Source organism: Taurulus bubalis (assembly GCF_910589615.1).
Source record: "Taurulus bubalis genome assembly, chromosome: 17".
NCBI lineage: Eukaryota > Metazoa > Chordata > Actinopteri > Perciformes > Cottidae > Taurulus > Taurulus bubalis.
Genome location: NC_136605.1, coordinates 12,007,781 through 12,031,229, shown reverse-complemented (window position 1 = coordinate 12,031,229; position 23,449 = coordinate 12,007,781). Strand labels below are relative to the sequence as shown.

At 41.1% G+C, this 23,449-nt stretch overlaps 1 protein-coding gene across 1 annotated transcript; it reads right to left on the bottom strand.

Annotated features, from left to right (window-relative positions):
• Positions 1–11,310: 11,310 nt before the first annotated feature.
• On the bottom strand, positions 11,311–21,971 carry hs3st3b1a (heparan sulfate (glucosamine) 3-O-sulfotransferase 3B1a; the record flags this gene model as incomplete). Its single annotated transcript, XM_079232607.1, has 2 exons — positions 11,311–11,929; positions 21,478–21,971. 2 exons carry the CDS (start codon positions 21,969–21,971, stop codon positions 11,311–11,313), a joined length of 1,113 nt encoding a protein of 370 aa, XP_079088733.1.
• Positions 21,972–23,449: the final 1,478 nt, after the last annotated feature.

Genomic DNA, 23,449 nt, shown 5'->3' with positions numbered 1-23,449 from the left:
ATACAGATTAAAGTTAAAGGGAAATAATTGCATCAAAGCCATTAAAGACTCAGTCCATCACAATCCTTAAGTTTCAAAGAACGCAGCAGAAGTTCAATATGTAAATTGCAAAGGAAAAGTTCTCTTACAAAACTTGTATAATGAGCAGAGAAATTAGATGTCAAAGTTAGCTTAATATCATGAAACAAAAACCATGATAATAATTATGAGTAATGAGTCAAACTAATTAGCCACATGCAGGAAATTCCCTGAATATAATACAGTCATTACAATGATAATAACTGTATTACTGGAGGAAGAATTGAATTAGTCTGCCTGGTATCTCCAGAGCAAATCCCAGTCCTCTGAGCCACGGGTCGCTGGTTGGTGGGAATGCTTCAGCAAGTGACCAGAAAGGAACGCACACTGTTTAACTGTGTGAAGTTAATAACTGGATGTAGCAGGGATAATGTCAATGGACGATAAATGTGGGATGACATCAAGTAGAAAGTGTGTGTGTGTGTGTGTGTGTGCATGCGCGCGTGTGTGTGTGTGTCTGCTTAAGCAATGAGGACATGAGATACAAGGCCGAACCACCCACCCACAATATTATCCCTCCTTCCCTTTCCTCTCTTTGCGCTGTTGAAGGTTGCACCAAGTCAGGAGAGACAGAGTTGGGCCGAGAGCAGGATCGAGCGACTGGTTGTCTGGAAGCCCACTCAATAAAACATCTCTGGACCTGAAGTAAAACAATATCCTCTGCCTTGTGCTACATATTTACTATTCAATCTGATCGTTATTATTAGTTTTGGGCTCCATTGTTTTAATCTTTTCCATTTTAACAATGCAACACAAGTCGTGGCAATCTGATACTTAAATTAGTTGTATTGCATGTTTATTTTATTGTATTTATTGTATGTATGATGGATTTGGTTTTCACCTCCTCTCAGGAGCACTGTTTCCCCATCTCAATCTTTATATTAGGTGGAGAGACATTTCAGAAATGGAAAGGAATGATGATGAAGTCCCATTAAGTCACATGAAATACAAGCCATGTCAGTGTCCAGCCAGATGTCCTGGGAATTAAGTTTGTGTCCAGAAGCCTCTCCTCCCGATGAAAATGTACCAATGCAGGAAGTACAGTATGTATGTCTAATATACGTCTACACCTAACCATACCTTGTGGGCGACTGTGGCTCAGTGGTGAGCGGGGTCGTCCTTCAATCAGAGCATCGGCGGTTTGATCCCCGGCTCCGCTAGCCCATGTCGATGTGTCCTTGAGCGAAACACTTAACCCTATATTGCTCCCGTAGCTGCGCCTATGGTGTATGAATGGTTGATAATCCTGATGTGGCACCTTGCATGGTAGCTCCTCTCATCAGTGGGTGAATGATGTCATGTAGTGTTAAAGTGCTTTGCGTGGTCGGAAGACTAGAAAAGCGCTATGCAAGTACAGGTCTATTTAACCATTTCCCAGCATTTCTGATAATAATCTCTTGAACCAAAGTTTTTCTTGAACCACCATTTTGCTCGTCAGGGGCCCTTTACACCTTGTTCATGCAGTTTGTGTCCAGAGGGTTGAAGGGGCAAACGTCTACTTGGACAGAACCAGGAAATGTGTGTTATTTGACTCAAAACGATTGCAAAAGGAGTGCCAATGCCAACCCTAAATTCCTCTCTTTGATGGTGTACTTTCTTTTGAACAGCGTGTTTATACTCTTCATGCAGGCTCTGACAGGTGAGAAGAGAGTTTTAAGTATGTGTATAAAAGATTGGAGGTGTTTGATTGAAACAAACCTTGATGGGTCTGAAACCTCACTGTCTCAAACTAGCACAGCGGCACTCAGCACCCTCTGCACCGCTGCTGACGTAAGTCTAACACTCAGTGGGCCAACAGTTAAATGGAAGGTGACACGTGAAGGAAAACAACAGAACAAAGACAGTTTTCTGCCCTATAGATAGGACGGATGACCTAGATAAAGATCTCTCTTGTGGTAAAGCCTGAAATTAGTTCTATAGTGCGACAATCTTCCTGTCCCAATCGTCAGGCGGAACCCTCGGCAGAGCGAATGGGAGCATTTTGATTGTGCACCTTGGTACTCCGAAGACTTTCTGGAGATGTTAATGATACTGGGAACAGCCTCCACCAGCACCCACGTGTGATACTACACTGAGTTTCTACATGTCGTGCACCAGAAGCTGCGTTGTCCAGCTATATCAGAGCAGCTTCATTCTGCCGCATGGAAGGAAAGCGAGAAGATTTCTATAATAGGGCCTCCAAAAAACTTCACACAGCTGGTGTTCACCCAGAGAATGGAGAAAAAAAACCTGGGCTTTGGGGTTCAATATGTTGTCTCACAATGTGACTTAATGGAAGTCTTCAAAGGGAAAAGCAGCTGAGAGCAACATTTTGGATGAATTACAGGATAATTGCTGAGGCTTTTAGATGTGGTGTGATACAGCAGTGGCTTGGATATTGAGCGGAAGAGGAAGAAGTGTGGGAGGACTTCTGGTGAGAGGAAAGCTTGCCTTGGGATATATTCTTTGGCAGATCCTCTGTTTGGCTAAATTAATGATGAGAGTTTATTTGGTGGCATGCCGCATCTGTGTTGCTCTCATATCATCCAACATATTTCAGTTTTTGAGTTAGAGCAACAACAGCAATCTCAGAAGAGCAAATATAGTAGCGGAGAAAGAAACGAGAGCGCGTCATCTCGGGGACAATGAGTGACAGCGTTCCCCTGATACCATGGCAACACATGGAATTCTACTCAATAGAGCCCATGACAAATCAGGACCTTGATGTTTTGCTGCTTTCCAATAGAGCAGCAGGGGAGCGAGATCAAGGACAGGACTTATTCAGATCAGCAGCAGTTTGCTAGCTTGATATAAAATATTAAATGTGATACTGAGATTAAATGCAGTTCTTTTTGGGAATCAATTTGAAGCTTTCTATTGTGAATCATTAACATGATTTAGTGGTCGGTAGTGTGACAAAAGTGCAGCGGGCCAAAGAAAAGTGTTTTTTCAGAAGGCATCTATATCATTTCAGCAAATGCCAAAATTTCCATCGAACCGCTTGTAGCATTGAATGCCCTTTGGGTATTGTTAGACCATTGGTTCTCAAATGGGGTTACGTGTACCCCTGGGGTTACCAAATGGGGGGACCAAATATATGTAAAAATAAGGACATTGGCAGGTGACTCGCCCTCCCTAACCTCACAGGTTTCTAGACTTTGTTGGCTAGAAGCTCAGTATCTCTTTAAAAAGACAAGCACTATGTTTCACCAAGATGCAACCCCATATATATTAGTTTAAAACTAAGTTAGAGAAACCCTGGGAATAAAACTCTTTGAATATATTGTTTTGTAACACATCTGTATGTTGGTTTGAATTTATGGTTGACACGATTGACTGACGACACCTTTGAATTGTTGCATGGTTGTTTTGATTGCTTTGGTCTCTTATTTTTACTTATTTACCTGCTTCTTTTTTTTTCTTTTGATGGCCCTACTTGGCCAGATGCATGGTTAATTTCTTATTTGAAGGTTGTATTTTTGTTAAACTGTAAAAATACCTGAATAAAATATCAAGTATAAACATTTTGTTTTTATTTAATACATATTCAATAAAATCTAAGTGTAAATTCATGAACGGAATTTGATAAATTCTATATTAAATCAGACACTGGCACATCGCCGTGTATTACATCTTTTTGTTCATCCAAAAATGCTTTGTGCTGATTAGGAGCTACTTGGCTGAAAAATATTTCACAACACTGAAAAAAGGTTGAGAACCACTGGTTTATACCATGATTAAAATAATAACGTTCAAAACAAAATATGCAGGCTGTCTGTCATCACTATAGTGAAGGCCAGTATCTTATTTATTTATCTCTTCATAGGTGCTCAATTCAATATTCAGAACATTTAGCAGCAAATCATAATTTACCCCTTAGGTAAACACTGTTTGCTCTGCCAGCACTGTTGCCGCTGTAATCACTGCTGCGAGCCGCCGGCTCAGCTGTCGCCATAGTCGGAGCCGTTGAGAGGCAATAGAAAGGCTCCCAATCTCTACTCAAGCACCTATAAGATGAAAACAGAAACATTTTCCATTTCATTGCCATGCAAACAAAAATAAATAAAAAAGGATGTTTCTGTTTTCGAGATTGAACGTAAGATTTGAATGATTACATGATGGTACAATAACCTCAAATGGGGAGGCTTATCAGAGTTGTCAGACCTTAAGTTCTCCTTAATCTCAATAAGTGGGAGATAAACTGCAGAATTATGATAACGCTTCATGGTGCATCCTAGTAGGAATTCTACTTGAAATATGCACATGATCGACTGGCCACTAATGTAGCGTGCTGCTCGATGAAATTACATCGCAACAGACTCAAGCCTCCTCAGCGCATCCTTAAGCAACGGACAGCTGAGAATGACACGGTCGATTTTGATCTCCTTCTGTGGTACCCATAATCAAGGGATATATATTCAAATTCATGAAATCCTGGTTTTTGCTTGTCACAAACTTGAGGCCTTTTTAAATTACTTAAGGAGGAGATAAGTGATACTTTTGTATTGATGCAAAAATAAACAGAGTCTGGTGCAAAGGCTGCCTTGGGAAAGTCCCTGCTCCGTTCTGGCATTGCTTTAATTTCCGTTTAATCCCAGGAGCAGGAGTTTAACGAACCAATTAATTGCAAAATCAGATTAAATCCCCGAAAGCCTTGAAATTATCTCTGTGTGAAGTGTTTCTCCGATGCTCAATGCATACATATTACTGTCCCTAGTTCATTTTAATTGTAAGATCTCTGTTAGAAGCCAACAAGTCCTTGAGTCATGATCTCCCACTCTGCCTTTTTTATCCTTGTCAACAGCTATAATGAAATATGTTCTGCAACGTAACTTGATTAAATATAATACCATTTGGGCTTGTCTCTGCCATGTCCAGTAGTTAGAAGCACTACTTTAAAGATATCCTTATCTATCCCGCACATATGTACAGATAAATGTAACTGTCTGGTCCTGAGGCCAGCTCAGACGGTGCTAAGGCTTCAACTCCAGATTAGCAGCAACTAAATGTCGAGTATCCTCCTGCTCGGCCTCTCTGGAGGTTGCAGACAGCCGACAGACCATGCAGTCCGTCCAGTCAGTAATCCCGCTGAGGATCCCATAACCCCCCCTCAAAGTCTAAATCTTGGATTATGAAGGTGACATTGGTCCACGGAGAATAGGGGGGCTGTACACACCTCATTACAGAGAAAGCAGGATAAGACTGGAAAAGCTCTGAGATGTCTGAGCTGGGTGGGGTCACAGGCGGAAGAGTCTGAGCAACTAATGCTGATTTTCTCTTGCTAGCCCCCATGTGATTGCTTCAAATTAAAGGAATAGATATCTTTAAATACAATGTATTACACAGATGAGACAAGCAAACTACTTGTTATTGTGCTCTGAGAAGAATTGTCAGACATTAAGGTTTTGAGCCACAATCCCACAGCCCAAATGGTTTTGTGATCTGGGACTCAATGAATGAGGTAGAGTGATATAGTCATTACAATAGCATGCCACTGGGATTTGGAGAGGACTGGTCTGGCCTAATGGAGAGTCTAAAGTGGTACCATGCAGGCGGGCGACTGCAACAAATAGCGCTAGACCACGGAATGAACATTAACGACAGAAAGGCCTGTATTGGTCAGAGGGCACTTCTCCCTTCATCAGCTTCCTCAAGGGAATCTCTGGTTGCAACACAAGGTGCTGATGAAACATTCAGTCCTTCACAACATCACAGTATCTGTTTGTCCTCCGAACAATATAGACTGATACACTTTTTATACAGCTGATCAAAATATATGAAAATGTGATGAATGCCTTGAAAAGTCCATGCAACTTCAAAGCTGCAATTAAAAGCCATTTTGAGTGCCATATGTGAAGTCTAATCCCATTAGAGAGTACTGGGGAGATCACTAGTTTTGCATAAGGTTAATGGTTTAAAGGTTTTGTCTTTTGGACACATGTCCTGCAACATAATCCAGAGTAAACTAAGTGGCAACAGTACAAAGTAAAGCTATGCTAATGCTTGGAGGCTATTGAAAGCAATTACTAAATCATAAATTAAATAAAATACAAATTGTGGACAAATGCTAAACTATAACAGCATTAATGTGAAAGTGAAACTCTATGCTAATCAACGGCTTGAATGTATTTATACTATCTTATATGTTCGAGGGAAATGAGTGTCTACAAAGTGCTATTAATGCAACAGCTCACTGTACCCTGTTACAATGAGTAACAGTAAGCACTTTGATGGCACAAGGGAATTACTCCTCCCTCTTAGCTTGTTGAAACAAGTTGAATAAACTGTTGAAGCTTTCATAACACATTTTGAATATTAAGTTTAACACTGAATTGTCATTTTCATATATACGGATTATTGGGGCAATGATATCCACAAGAGAAAATAAATTGTACTAAACCACAGATGCCTGAAAAATCCACCTCATTATTTTAGGGACAACGTGTTGAGAGATGTTTAGTCACGCTATGGGTTATGACAAGTTGTTTTCAGATGCAATCGAGCATTCACAGCACTGGATCCTGACAGTGAGGAGCTGATGAAGCAGCGCATCAAGACAAGCCCAAGGTGTGGATGTATTGTGCACAAATCTATCATTTAGAAAAACATCCGCCTCATCTTAAAATATAAATTCTTAACCATGTTGTAAGTAAATCAAGACGTGCACTACTTGCACTACTCTGACTACTCTGTTGTCTTTAATTGTCTTTTTTGTCGCTGTTGTCTTTAATGTCTTTTTATATTTATCTTGTTTATTGTATATAATATGTACATATAAACGATGAGAGCTATGTGAAACCGGAGTCAAATTCAAATTCAGAATCAGCTTTATTGGCCATGTGTGTTTACACATACATGGCCAATAAAGCTGATTCTGATTCTGAAGTCGGTCCCACTCAAGGCAAGGAAGTCATTTTGGAAGTGGGATTAGATTTGGATTAGTCATGCCAGCACATATCTGTCAACTCCAATTCTTCTGTCTCAGATTAATGCTTGCCCTTCCTATCGGATTAGGCTTAAAGGTTTGGGCAATGCAGAATAAAAGAGGGCAATAGAGGAAGGCAATTGTCTTATTAACCCCTGAAACCAATTTAACCACTGTAAGAATGATTATTTCCCTGCTTTCGTACTTTCTGCTTTGGGTGCTCAGAGATGATATTATCCCTGTGTTTGAAGATAAATACCTTCAGTACCTTCTGAACCCCAGAGCCCCCACAAATGGGGGCTAAACCCTTCATCGAAGGTCTTCATTGATCTCCCAAGCCCTATTAGTCCATATATGGGCCTCTGGTGTGATACAGCAAAATAAACGGCACATCCTGGCCTTACAGGGCAATATAAGTCAATATTTCATGTTTATGAAACTATTCCACAATACATATTAGCATAAACCAGAAGTATGACTCGAAGAGACTCGAGAGTGACTTGTGAGAGCACCCAGATTTTTAAAAATATGACTTTTCATATCGATAGCATGAAGCTACACAGGAGTATCATACAGTTGTGGAATCCTTAGAGCCTACTGAATCCACCAAATATGCTGAGAAACCAACCTTCGCCAAGATACGCACAACATTGACATTTATGTCCAGCAAAAAATAAAAAATTGACTTACTTATGACCGAAATCTGATTCATTTCTGAGCCTTTCTTGGACTCTATAGCTTCGTCTCTCCCCGCAGCACATGGCTACAGTGGAGCGAGGACCGTTCAAGGACCAGGAAGGGAGTGTGAGAATATTCAGTGTTGGCCGAGTTGACACGATTATTAAAAGTACTTAACTTCACTCAATCAAAGCCAAACTTTGCAAAATTCAGCGTTTGCAAATATAGTTACGAAAAAAACCAACAATTTTTAGTTGTTGTTTTTTAAGATTATTTTTTTCTGTGTACTATCATAAACTAATATAACACTAACCCATATATGAACTTATCATCTATGTTCACACAGGTTTTCTGTATATTATAGCTTTTTCAATTATTCAAATAGACCTTGGGGTTGAGGAGATAATCAGTATTTAGTATGGGATGCAAACCATTCGCAATTTTCATCATTACATTGATCTGACATTCTGCATCATAAGTGTACTTCCTGTCGATTTTCTTTAACCTTTTTCATGATCCCTTTCATGATCTTCTTTAGATTCTCAAAGAACAGGTTGTTGTGGATGAGAAATGTTCAGGGACAAATTGATTTAATGTTCTGTTTGGCTGCCATGTGCAGCCTGACCTTGTATAAGAGCTCACTCTATTCTTGTGAGAGTGAAAAGAAAAAATGAAAAACAAGTAACAAAAGATCACTTAATCCCTACAAAGTGCGTTAAGATACATAACTGATGTCAAATTCTCAGGACTTGCATGACTCCACAAATCAATTTTCTCACAGGGTCTATTTTATTCCAATAAATTAGTTTAGGACCAGATATAAGTGTGGTATTGACACTTAAATGTCTCTTATTTTTGGTTGGATTTTTAGGTATAGGCCTTCAAATATCTCTGCACTACTGTAAACTGAGGCATGCACCGTGTAACTGAGATATTCTTGTTTTGACCTATGCTCATGTCGTCCCCTCTTCTACTTTTCTCTCTCTCAGTTGTTGCTTACACGTCTAATGTCACATAAATGCAAAAGTATTAACCTCACAGTGTGATTTTGGAAAACTGATTTCCACAATCAAATCAAATGTTTAGTGGATGAATGACTCAGATCAAGCATGTTTAGCTCCCGTCCTGCACGAGTGACATCTTGTTAAAATATAAAGACTTTCATTGACATCATAATGAGGTGATTGTTCATCCCGCTGCCAGCAACCAATCCAATCTCCAAATGTCTGTAAATCTGTTCTCTCAACCAAACCGTCTGCTGATGTATGATGTTGTATTTTCTCTCACTTGTACTCAGCAGCTCTGATTCCAAATCCCAGTGGTAGCTGCCAAGTAGCCGAATGAAGTTGCTTCATGCTCAGGGCTGCCAGGTGTCTTATTTTGCTTGTCTTCCCAACCTTCGAACAACAGAAACCTCCCTTATAACAGCCTGGAGGGATGCACGCTAACAGCAATTCCCCAGTTGCGAGCCTAGCAATTACAGCACCCCTCCTCTATCCCTGTAATTGCAAAGGGAGCTGCTTCCTGAGTGATCAGACTGCCAGCCTGCCACCAGGGAGACTGGCTTCATCACCTCTGGCAGCCCCAGTTAAATGAGGGTGTTTTGCTGGAGAGTTAAATAAAGGTTGTTCGTTAATAGGGCGTAGTGATTCATATCTCGCTTGAACCGTAACCTTTTTGCTCTGCGGTTAGTTGTGCTGCATGATGGATGGGACAGGTTGCTTGATTAATGTGCCACAGACAACCTGAGGCGCCTTACTTAAAACATGACGGGGAAAATTGATGGATTAGCAAATGCTTCTAGAGTTAAAACCAATATGTACGACAGACTGAATATTGTATCATCAGCAGCATAATGAGCTTGATTTGTTCTGCTTCAGGTCACGGCTCAAACACACAAACAGGAAGAAGAACCTCCTCTTTACACCCACATAAACACATTTAAACAGCAGCTTGAAACCTGACCTAACTTCATTTTGTCGGGTGTGGAGTCTTAAGTGTCACCTAGGGACATAAAAAGGAATGCCAATGTTTTCCATGATATGTGACGTCTCTCCAGATGAGAAACCTGACACTTTGTTTTGTGTTTCTGGGGGTCATAGCAACAAAACCCACTCATTGGTGGTAGCGTGAGGCTGAGACAGCATAAAGAATAACGCTGCTGTGCTAATTAGCAGTTGACGTGAATTAGACACAGCAGTACTCCTTCGCCTCCAGGGATACAGAAGTCCATACAGGTATAAGGTGGGGGCAGTGCATGAATGAGTGCCACAAGTTCAGCATTTTAAGAAAGTAAAACAATGACATAAACAAGTTTTTTTTATATATAATTAAGTGCTATTTTAGTACAATATTCAAATATAGTAAGATAAGGGACTGTTGATGATTTTGGTAAAACATATTTATTTCTTACTTCATAAAAATGACATGACCGCACCTCTGAATCAACTTCTCAGGCAAACCTGTTTGATTTCCATGTTTGTAAAGCAATGCATTAAGTAAAATAGTGCCGCTACGGGGGTTTCATTAATATGTAATTGTGTCTGTTCAAATGCTTACTAAAGTTTGCCCATAAAGGTTGAATAAAACTCAACCATACAATAAATTAAATGGAGAAATTTAAGCCCAACATAGGTGTATTCTTATCCTCCTCAGCTGCGACTGAAAGTAAACTATAAAGATGCTTATTTCAGTTTGTGTATCATGGCTAAGGGCAGCATTAACACATGTAGTATCACCTGTGGTTAAAAAAAAGAAAAGAAAAAAAGAAAAGCTGTTCGGGATGATCCATGAGAGCCATTTCAGAGCAGATCAATGGATGTGATTAAGACATATGAATCATTTTCTTTTCGGAAAGAGCAATACATGAGAGGCATTATGAAGCCTGTGCAGCAGGTTTTTGGATCGCGGCATGGCCCTCTACTGGTTCCTAATAAACATTCCTTTGTAGAAATAACATAAATAGTGGTTAAGTCAAAACATTGTAACAACGTATAACAACGTATCTTATTATATTAATTTGACGTTGGCTAAAGGGTCAACCATAAACTTACTACCATTAATGGATCCATGTTTTATTGCGGTGCTCGAGAGCTCAAGTCAGTGCCATCACTCAGGTCTAATTGACATGATGAGGAGCTATTACTGTATTGATCCACCTGGCAAGTGGCACTGGATCAGCTGAGGCCTGTATCGACCTGCCTAAGTGGGTCCACAGACCTCTGAGGGTCAGGCAAATGTTAAGGGGATATTACCAGTTGTTTGGAAAGTTGGATCTCATTCAGTTTAAGGTAAAGCAAAAGAAGCATTTTGGAAAAGTAAAAGACAAAGTAGTGGTTATCCACTGAAAGCCAAAACAAAACATCCTGATGGGAAAAAAAGGATGCTGACCCTGCTCAAAATACCCGTAAAAACATTGTGCTTATATAAACATGTTCATGTGCTCAATGAGAACTAAAATTGGAACATGAAATATGGTGTGGATCATTAATTAACCTGGTTAGGCAGCTAGTGAATTAATATCACAACAATAAATTATCATAAAATAGACTTCTGAACTTTTTACACATCCACCAAAGAATGTACATACACTGTATAACAATATCTCCAAAACACAGACAAGGGACCAGCATGAGTCTGTAGTTATCCTCTCAATCCCAGCCAAAGTCATGACCAGTCATCTGGTAAAACTTGCGATTAAAGGGTTTATAAAAGTCCCTGAGCTTCTGTTCCACCTCTGGGTTAATATTAGGATGGGTCCTGCCTTTGGTTTTGCCCAGGCAGTGTGGCTTGCTGTTCCACTCCGGTCTCTTAAGGCAGGGGAAGCCCTTTGCTGGGTTAAAGTGAAAATGCTTCTCCGTGACCACCCTCCTGAGCCCGAGAAAGTCCTGGACGCGAGCCATCTCACCTGCGGGGTCGCTAATCAGACGCTCTCCGCTAACAAACAGCAGCTGCTCCGTAGGGAAGTACTGCAGCCAGCGCTCAAGGTGCTTCGCATACATGCCAATTTGAACAGCACTCCATGTGGTGTCGATCAGACCCGCGGACATGTTCTTAAACGTCAGGCTCTCGAAGGACGGGATGTCCGGCTTCTTGGAGCGAGTCTGGGTGTAGTCTGAGATGGCCCTGGTGACTGGATCCCGGACAACCACAATTAGCTTTGTGTCTCTAGACATGGTGTAGATTCTTGCGGGGACCTCCTTGGTGACATAGTAGCTGGGGGTCTTCTCCATGGTCATCTGGCCCTCAGATGACTTGGGCATCAATTCCCTAGAAAAGGACACAAACACACTGATTTATATTTGCGCTACAGGCACTCCATATGGCACAAACAAAACTCTGCACCATTGTAAATTTTCCTCTTTTAATACAGCTTATAAAAGCCCCATACAGGAAGATGACAGACACAATGACACAGTAGCTTCATGGCAGGTTTATAGCACTGTCAGGCAGGAGCAAGACAATCAAGATCAAGAAGACAATCGTAGACATCATGATCAACATTAACCGAGTCTGTGAGTGTACCTGAGGTGACAGGAGCTGGTAGGAAAATCAGGAGTCCTATCAATCATCTGTGATTGTGTGTGAACACAATGCACAGTTCATGGCATGTTCTAAATACAAACCCTAAAGGAATACATTCATCTGCCCCGCTGCTGCATTTAATCCACCTTAAAACCTAAATCCTCTTTCAAACCCCACAATCCTCACATTGAAATACTCCACACCTTCATTACATTATATAAAGAACGGTTTAACTGTGAAAAGGCAGCATTATGCTTCATGCCAAGACAGACGACTGTGACTACACCTTTATTCTCATATTTGGCTGTAATTTTGTGTAAAATGGGAAGATTTAGAGGAGCCTTGCATTCCTCATGATAAAATGCAAAGCTTGGGAGCTGTCTATTCCCATAACTCTATATTCCTTTTTACCCTGGATGGCTTTGGTTGATCATAATATAGCCTGTTAACTGCAGCTCTGACTGGATAATGGCTAAAGTGAGCCAAGGGGGATTAGGACTAAGCCAAACACGCTGGAGCATTAGAGGCTGGTTGACTGCTTGTTGGCTGGCTGCGTGGCTGACTTGAGAGAGATATGTGGCCACAACGATGAGATTCAATGGTAAGTAGTTAATCCAAGGAGAAATATTAGTGATGGACACAATAACCCAAACATAGCTGAGGCTGTGTCGGAGCAGTGTTCACTCAGCAACATGTTATGGATGTATGTAAAGTTATGTTGCATCAAACAGCATTTTATATGAACATGTTCCTCATCCACACAACAATGTAACAATGTAGAATGCATAGTAAGTCAACTATTCTCTTCCAGGAATCAAAATAGCACTTTTCCAACTTCACATCTGGCAGCATTTAGTGAAGGGGTACTGCATTTGCAAGGTGTTTCTGTATTAACCTATTTACAGTACACATAGTTAAATAAAGTATAAACTCCACACTATGAACACTTCCCCACTTGTTATATGTGTAAAAATAGTTGACAAGCAGCATTTCTTATGAAGGTAAAATAAAGATATAATATCTTCTTGGGGGGCGATGCTTGTGAACACATCATCACTCCCATATACATTTTCTACGCTCATATAGAAGCAGAAGATGAGAAATTCAAGAGATGTATTTATTACAGGCATCAAAGTAACATTTTTCCGTCCCTGCTATTTTCTATCAGAGTATATCTTATACAGATTCAACAAATAACTTGAAAGCATTTGTTGAATCATACCTCCTAATGGTTTTGTCAAAATGTAAATCTTAAAGCATTTGGTAATATTCTTATGTCAAGATTGTGAGCGGTTGATCGAAATCAAACAAACGGGAAAGCAGAGCAGCCATGTCATTAAAGTGATTACAATAATTTCCAACCATCTGTTGGTACACGTACATGGAGCTTCAATTTCCCTCTCCAAACACAGAAGCTTTCATCGTACACATATATGTGCTGGAAAAGAGCTTAGCTTATGGGAAAAGTATGCATTACATATAATTTGTTGCTGCCATGTAAACACACAAGGGTTTTTCTTTATTATGCAATGTCATCACCTCATGTCACCTGCTCTTTCTTTTCTCTAGAAGCCCTGCATCTCAGACATTTATTCCAAGTTCCACTCCCTGAGTGACGTAGTCACCATTGTAGGTGGGAGAGACAAACAAATCAATCAGAAACCCCACAAGTGACTGTATATATTGGCTTTACACAAGCAGAGGGCTGTAGGTCTTCCTTCGGTTCTCCAGGCACACACACACACACTTACTACTGTACCAATCAAACTTTCTACTTAGTCCCTGAGCAAAACAATCTGTGTGAGAAAAACATGCATTATTCATTTGAGCAGAGACAGAGAAGGGAAGAACATCTCTGACTCAGTGAGGAGTGAGAGTTGCCTGAGGGGGGCAGATGTAGCAAGCTTTCACAATTTGTTCCGCTTAATAAACAATGTCGCCTGGAACCAATAGCTTTCAGTGCATCCTCATTTATCAATCAGCTACGCAAAGGCATCTTCATTCAGCTTCAAGGCAGTACAAACAAAAAGAGTCCTCTCTCTAACTGAGCTACAGCGTGCTGACTTTTGCCCCTTCATGAATTTTGCAAGTTTCTATTTGACTTCATAAAACAAAAAATGCTGCTTTGCTCTAAAACTGTAACATCTAGGTAGGCTGTAAAGTCATAAAGCCAGGAGTCTACCTATAAAAAGTGCACTGAACATACATCTATATTGATGCTACACATAAACATCCTCTGCCCTCTAACCTGTCCTGTTAAACTTGCAGGAGAACGGCAGGGGCTGAGGAGATAACACCAGCAGAGAGGAAGACTGTTAAGAGAATGAGATAAGGCAAGAGAGGAAGGAGTAAAAGGTGCAAAGAGAGGATTAGATGGAATCAGGTGCACCTTTGGAGGATAGAGTCGACCCCCCTGACCCAGAAGCCTAAGTCTAAGTTTTAAGTCACCGGCAACTTTAGATGCTGCGTCGGCCTTTTCCTGCAGCAGTAGCACAACATAAGTCACCCCTACAGCAGCCTAAATACAGATATTAATCCAGGAGTGGTGTGTTGCGTAATTTGCCCGTGTTATGTCTGCTGGGCACTCAGGTGTGTCCTTTAAACTGGCTTCTGGGTAGACAGCGTTTGAACGCTGGGTGCCTTGTTTACATTCACTGCTATCGGGAAGCGGGTTCAAAGGTAGATATCTACAAAGTCGCTGCGTGCGGCTGCTGGATGATGCCCTTGCTGATGAGTTCACCAAAAACAAGAGCGGTGCAGAAAACTCCCACAAGACTTACACCTCTTGAATCCTGCAGGATTCTGCTTGACTGACTCTAATTGGAATCTGATATCTCAGCATTTCAGACCACCGTGACAAGGGACTGCCCCAGGAAAAAAATGGTGCATTTTCTAATGTCAATGATGAGTCCTAATCTTGTAATGCAGGGGTTGAGCTACTGTGGGAATGAATGGCTCTCAAAGACAGGATGAGAGGTGGTGGTATGCAGCCACTTATATTAATCAGACCGATACCCTGGGAGATGATTACCAGACAGATATCAAAGAGGAAAACTTCTTCAGGGGAGGTGTTCTCTGGTCATTGCAGCTCATTTTATCATGCGTGTGAAAGTCATTGTCATTGCGCTCAGGACCTTCAGCATTCAGTATCTCAACAGCATTCCTGAACAGCAGTGATAGTGCAGAGCAAGCCTTTTCCCCATCCTCCATTATTACTGTCAGTATGCAGAACTCAGGGCCACCTGCTGTCTGAGGGAGACAGGCCCAGACTGATGAGAAGAAGAGGAGGAGGAGGAGGAGGAGGAACAGTGAATGAGACATTCTGGCTTCCCACACACAACTGTCAGCCTTACATTAACACATAACAATTCTGGCAGTCAGTTGTTTTCTAGAACCAATGAGCACTTTTTCTTCGGCTGGTGGTGCTGGAAAAGACATAAACCAGTAATGCTAAACAAATCATTCAAAACCAATCGAAATGAATATCAGTGTTGTGTAGCGTTTGATTCAACCAGTGTGTTAACAAATAAGTATATTTATAGAAACTTAGGAAGCCAAAAAGAGCATGAGAGTGAGTCTGACAGGTGGTTTTTGTCTGCTTCCATTTTGAAGGACAGCTCAGAGGAAATAATCAACAGGTATGACTCTGACTTTAAAGATGAAATGAAGGACTGTAACTCACTCTGCACTAGGATCACTGACAAGAACATCCAGAAACTACAATATATCCAAAACAGCGCTGCTAGGGTCCTGAGGGGAGTCCGGAAATATGACCACATATCACCCATTCTCCACTCACTGCACTAGCTCCCTGTTTCATTCCGGATTAACTACAAAGTCCGAGTACTCACATATAAATGCATCAATGGACATGCACCCCCTTACCTACAAGAACTTATCACTCCCCTAACCTCCACTTGCACCCTCAGATCCACAGGCCGCTCGCTCCTTCGGGTCCCCAACACCAAGCTCCGCACCATGGGCGACCGGCCTTTTGCTCGGCAGCGCCACGCTTGTGGAACGGTCTCCCTGACCACCTAAGGGCAACTCAGACACTGAACTCTTTTAAGACTGGCCTAAAAACCTTTTTATTCAGGAAGGCATTTTTTTACCTTGAGTTAATTTATTGTCAGCTATTACATTCTTTTTTTTTCTTTTTTTTTTATGGGTTGCTTTAACTATGTTTTAATCGGTTTTATTTGTTTTTACTATGTGTGGCACTCTGAGATTCTGAAGGAAGAGTGCGATAAAAATGAAATGCATTGTTATAATTATTATTATTATTATTAAGGACACAACCTAAGACATGTATCTTATTTACATGGAGCAAAACACATGCCAACAGTGAAACAGCATCTAACTTAAAGGGGACCTCCTCTAATTGTATATATCAAAGTCTGTTTACAGGGGTTGGAGTACTACTGCATGTGCAAAACATTTCATAAAAATGTTATCATTCCTCTGTTACTCCAGAGGGATGGAATCTGATAAAAGTGTGCCACTTGAGTCAGCATCAGTTGAAGTGAAGGGTACATAAAAAAAAGAAAGAAAGCGGAGGAAGGAGTTACGAAGAAGTGAGCTTTCCAGACTTCTCAGTGCTCATCTCTGCTTGAGGCTAGGCTGAAGGAAACAGCCGCTGCTAGCATAACACACCTGAATCATGTGCTCATTCCAACTCGTCACACACTGACACTTCGTCAGACCCCTTTGCGCCACTTTCTAACACTAGTAGCCCAGCGCACAGTCTCAGTTAAAGTTGAGTTGAAGTGTGAGCATTGTAGGTGGCAATTTATGTCAAGAAGGAAGAATGAAAAAAGAAAATATATGTTGCTCTGGTGCATCCATTTGAACTTTATTTCATACTGTCCATTATGAGTGCAACAGCGTTATAGGAGTGCTATGGCCAAGAGAGACGGGGGAGCAGGTGAATATTTATGTGTTTGTGCAACCAAATGGTTGGTGGTTAAATATAGCAAACAAAATATGTCCGATTTAATACTGCTATATTCTGATACTAATGCATGCAATAATGTCATGCTAATATATGTAGGGGCAAAGCGGTATAAATGGAAAACGTTGGTCAACTGCAGCTGGTTAAGAATGAAGCTCGTTCACCTCAATGCATATGGGCACAGTTCAAAACATCCACAGTTATGACGGTAGTTTCCATTTAATTGGGGGTAAAAAACATAATTCTTAACATATAATGTAACGTATATAGTGGTAATTCCCCACAGACACATGGTGGCCTGAGAGGATCAGCAAAAGCAAACAACACGTCAGAGAAGCAAACCAAAGATGGCTGAGGCAGATTGCTGCTTTCTCAAGTTGCTCTGACTTGCTGTCAGGGAGCCTCTGCAGCGGAGAAAAATAGAAGGAGGAAACAACATATTCTCTCTGAAGATACTACAAAAGAAAGAGAGAGAGAGATGAGGACGTCAACAACTCAAGGGGATCTAATGGAGTGATTTTTTTTTCTGTGTTTCCAAAGTGCTGTAATAAGTACTGTGGTTTGACAAATTGCCTCAAGCATAAGCCCAGGGGGTTGTTTCAGCAAATTAAACCTTCAATCTTTAGAATAGGGAGGTGAGGTGCACATTACCAGTATTGACAATCTGGTGGACTTCTAGGAACTCCAGCATCATTTTAGTCAATTGAAAGAAACACATTGATAAGTTTTAGAGTGCAAGGTTTTATGGTTTGTGGAAATATTTTAGGAATGTTTGAAACAACAGCGAAACAACAGCGAGCATGTGACATTGAAGCGTCTAATTATCAATGCAGTTCTCCCTTCTTTTCCTGTCAGTGTGCTGACACATTAGTTTAGGCTTTGGGATGTACCTATAGCAAGAGCTCTCTCGCTTTCGCCGATCCCCCTGTGTCCTTCTAAAGAGCATAAAGTGATGAGTAAGCAAAAGTCCACCAGTGGACTTAAATGAACCTTCTCTTGGGAATAACGTAACTTTTTCAGACAGAAATCTCTGAAAGTCAACGTTCAGGCTAAAAGCGTAGTGTTTGGCTCTTTTCTTGGGGAAATGCTCTTTCTGATGAACTCCTGCTGGGCTTCGTCAAAGGGCACTTTCACCCTTCTGAGCACATTTGCATACAAAGTGAAGGCAGAGAAAACATGTTTCACACTAATTGTGTGCTCTTTTATTGTCAGGGTTAATGCAGACCTCAGGGGTCCTCCGGCATCCCCTTTCATTGAGCTCAATAATACTGTTGCGCTTTCTAAAGACTCACTTTAAATTTACTGCCCTCTATCTGCCACTGGCCTGCAGTAAGCCTCCCAGGGGCTATGAGGAGGATTAGGCCGTCTTCACTGACACCCTCAGTGAGTTAGTAAGAAGGCCACTCATTGTTCTATATATGGAGCCTCAAGAGGAAAAACACAATCTCAGCAATTAAGTCCCATCTACAGTATATCAGTCAGAAGACCTTGATATAAGCATGCATCCAGCAGATGAATAAGACATTCGGGAGGAAGTTGGTGCCGTTATTAAAGAAAGGAGGGCCCAAGGACTTGCCTTCTGTGTGAGAGTGCACAATTGTCTGCATGCCTCTCTGTTTCTGCCGCTGGGTGACAACGTGCTGCATTGTGGGTGGTGCCCTGCTGTGCTGGGGCCTCTCCGCTATGTGGGGCCGCCATGCAGGATGGACAGAGCAGACCTCCAGCAGGATGGACACACCAATCACAGCCGATAAATGGCGTGAGCACAACTCAATGTCACCGCAGGAACTGATAAGCCCACACTGTTCCTCTCCCCAAGTTACTGCATGCCATTAGTCTGGGGGCAATGATGTGAAACATATGGGGAAACAAATCCACACATACCCCCACCTGGATTTTTCCTCTTAGCTTATCTTTAAGACCAACAGGATGTAGGACTGCACGGAGAAAGGCTTCAACCGGCTTGAAAAGGGTGTGCCAAACTACTGAAATGCCATGTGAAAACGCCCATTTATCAAATTGACAAAAACTCATCCGTCCAACTACGCTGCGCTGCACCATAAGGCCGGGTGAGGGATCTTCTGAGCGCCACTAAATGATCAGTAAGAGTTGACTCAATGTCACGGTGCTTTGCTGCATGGGGGTCAACCTGTGGCGCAGGGCTCTCACTGTGACAACCCATGCCAACTAGTTTTAATTAGCCAGATCACCTCTAACAGCTCCCAAGATGAATCAGTTCTCTACATCCACAAGCCGAAACGTATATACAACTGCTTCTTTGACTATTACTTGCAAAACCTTTAATGGTATCCATCTTCAAGGATAGCTTCATGCTTCCTTTTAGACATCACTCATTGTTAACATGCACTGCCTACTCGTGCATCACGTGGATTGTAAAAACAGCATGATAGTAAAAGAAATCTTCAAACATGGTACGATTTCAATTTGTTCTCGTTGCTCAGTCTGTGGAGATGGACAAAAGACCTCTCTCCACACACTGATCATCCAAAATGTCCTAAACCTGTCCGGAAATTCTTGAAGGAGCTTAGGCGAGAAGTCCTTTGAACAATGCTTCACTTCGCCTATTGTAGCTTTATGGAGCCAGCTTTGAAACAGTGTCTAGATCCTTTGACATCACCCGTTAATCCCTCGTCTCAGTCAAATGGACCCTTGAAACCGCAGCATCTCTTATTATCTCTTACTAGCAAATTGGGTGCTCTGATGCAAGCCATTTATTGACAAACCATTTCCTGGAAATTTTTGGGGACATAAAAAGATCAATAATTTCCACGAATAAAACGTATTAGTGATTTATTCTCAGCAAGTTGTGTAACCGTGCAGCTAGGTAAATAGTAAAGTGCATGCATATGGAGATTGTGAGGCATGGTATACAGTTTCCATGACAACGAATACAATGAAAATGTTACATTACATAATGTTAGAGGTGTAAGCAGCCTCAGGTATCGGATCTCTGCCTTTGACATTGAAGTCTATTTGGATTGAAGATCAAAACAAACTAATGCCACTGAATCAATACCCTGGATCTCATAATCCTGAATCATGCTCCTGGCTGTTCAAGGATGACAGTGTGATGTAACTTGCTGACACATAACCATAAACCACAAATTGTTTCTTTCTTTGATCAGCATCCAGAATGCATGTCAACCCTAAGTGTAAGCGCTGCTTCATATATTTCTACCTGGTGCCCCCCTTCTTGTCTTCTTGTCAGAAAACCACATCATGACTAAATCCAAGGACGGACTTTCCCAGAACTCTGAGGTGATGGAGGTCATGCAAACAGGCAGAAAATCAATTGTGTTTTGTAAATGAACTGAGAAGAGATGCCTGAAACGTTAGGTTGTAGTCTTATTGGAAATGTGGGTATAGTGTTGTTCCCTCTGACCTGTGGTATACTGACATTAGAGGTGTTGATTGCACCTGCAGTTGTTAAGGCTGTAAGGTGCAGCGTCCTGATACTACTCTTCACAACGTAGATGAACACTTTGTGGTATTACAGTTGCTTCACTGATGTTTGGTTGTTTAGGACTAAACTATCTTGTGAAAAAACAGTTAACATCTTTAATAAAAACTGTATAGTGGAGTTTAAAGTCACTTTCGGTTTGCCGTTCTATGAGAAATGGACACAAATCACTATAAAGTTACAGCACACATCAAACTTCACGTCAAAACATACATCTAAAAATTCAGCATTCTTTTTATTCTTAATATTGTTTTAGTCTACCAGGTTCTTGTCACTATTCTTTGTCAATAAAAGGATTTTCTTTAATTGCATTACACAGTATATCATTATTTAATTGTCTCACTTTCTTTGTTATTTGTATCTTGTTATATCAACTTGCACACCCAATATCCTTGTACATTTTACTGAAATATTTATTTATCACATTCTTTTATTTGGATTAAACGTATGGGACGTGTCAAGATAATGTATTGTAGCACAATATAAGAAAGTTCAAAGTAACATGATGATAGACTTTTAAAGAAGCAAAGTATCTATTTAAAATGTGTTTTGGTGGTCACAACCCGATGCAATTTAAATTTAGCCGAGTGTAGATATTCCAGCCTTTACTGTTTTTTTATGGTTACATCATATTACGTCGGTAAAAGTTCCATGAAGGTGGCTCGAGGTGGAAATATACTTTTCAAAGTGATGCGTGTTTTATTCTGGAGTTACGCTTCCAGACAGCATCAACATGAGATGCCCCTGCGCAATAAGGCTGGTGACGCAGAAGCGCACTTTATGTGTAAATGCACCATATCAGAGCTCAGTAAACCATCTATCTCTGGATTGATGTCCAGAAGCAGCGGATCAGTGAGGTACCTGTACCACTCCAGTCCCTTGTCGTAGTTGCGGTCGAAGAAGTGCGGCTCCGCTCCCACCGCTCGGATGTCTGGATGCAGGCGCAGAAACTCCAACAGCGCCCGGGTTCCTCCTTTCTTCACCCCGATGATGATGGCCTGGGGCAACTTTTTACTTTCCGACTCATTGAGGAAACCTGACATGGCATTATCATCCAACGCCTTCGCCTCGCCTCTAATTTCATCCCACTCGTCTCCTCTGCTGTCCAAATCGTTCTCGTTATTCAGCAAGTCCCTGGACGCCCCGAGAGAGGACTCCTGATTGTCAACTTCTGAGTCGTTTTCGTGTCTCTTCCCCGAGCCGTACGTCAGGTTTGGCATAGTTGAGCAGTAGCCAACACAACAATAAATCATATACACCCAAAGGGACAGCATTATGCAGAACACAAATAGTTTGTTTTTCACGTGGGATGATGGCACAACATGTAGATTGTGTAAAATCGGACTATATTCCATAGGACCGCCGTGGACAAGTTATATTCCAGTTAACAGGCATTTTGGTAAAAGTGCCTCACTCCTCTGCCATGACTGAGAACCAGTGCGTAATTTCCCAAAACACAAAGTATAGCCAACATGGAAACTGATATAGTCGTTCACCTTCTGCTTCGACCCCAGTTCTGCTTGGAAAAGATGATGGCTGTCTTTATTCTTGATAGAAACAAAAATGTAGAAAACAAGTTTTTAAAATGTCAAAAGAGGCAATAATAATATCGCCAGGTGAGCGATACGCACGTCAGGGACTGAGTTTGTCTCCCATCACTTGCTCTCTGTGTGTGAGCGCTTTCACAGCAGCACCCAGTTATCTAGGCATAAGCATCAAGCATGCCAGAATACCAAGATCCTTCTTCCGGTAGTGCCTTTCAAAGTAAACCTCGTTAGGATATGGCAAATATATATTAGATTAGATTAGATTAGATATTCCTTTATTAGTCCCACAGTGGGGACATTTCAGGATTACAGCAGCAAACAGGGTAAAGTGCACATATATATGGATATATATATATATATATATATATATATATATATATATATATATATATATATATATATGTGTGTGTGTGTGTGTGTGTGTGTGTGTGTGTGTGTGTGTGTGTGTGTGTGTGTATAGAATGTTCTTATAATAATGAGATACATACATTTGTAATCATTATGTTACTGTATTCACATCGATGGAAGTCTCAATGATAATTGAAAGTTTATGCCAATAACAATTATGAAAACAATCTTGAGAATTTGGGTTAATAAATTGAGCATATCCGTTCTATTATTATCGCTATTTTTCGCGAAATCACGTAGGCCTTCTTGTCGTCTGTTTTGTTTTGTCTATTTTGGACACTTGTAGACTCTTCCAGTGATTTGCTGTGCTGTACAAAATACTTTTAGCATTCATTTTATTTTGAAATCTGTGAAGGTTCCGGTCCTTTTCTCTCCTTTTCATGGTTATTGACGCAGTTCTCCGTGTCTCAGAAACACAGGAGGGCGGATGACTACCAGAGGAGTTTAGCGACATTCTGGGCATATTTACAGCCTTTTTAATGCCAAACACTGGATGACACTAAACCAAGCTTTTCAGAGGTAAATTGTGGCTCGTTGTGCAAATATTAAACACATACACGAAGAATAGTGATTTGTTGCCCTCATGCTCAGAAACAATAAACAGCACGTCACGACAACTTCGAATTGTTTACTTGCATGTTTACATCTTTACATCCGCACTTCTGTTTCCAAACGTCAGCTTGAGATACCAGCACACAAACAAGCCACATGAGTTTTTTTTAAGTGTTACGGATCAGCTGTTTCTTTCACAGCTTCACGCCAATTCTGGAATTGTGGGACGAATGGTCCAGTGACTTAAAGTTAATTGGCCTCATAATCCGTCCTAATTGTCCTTGTAATCATTCCACACAACATGAGCATGCCGTTCTACATAAACA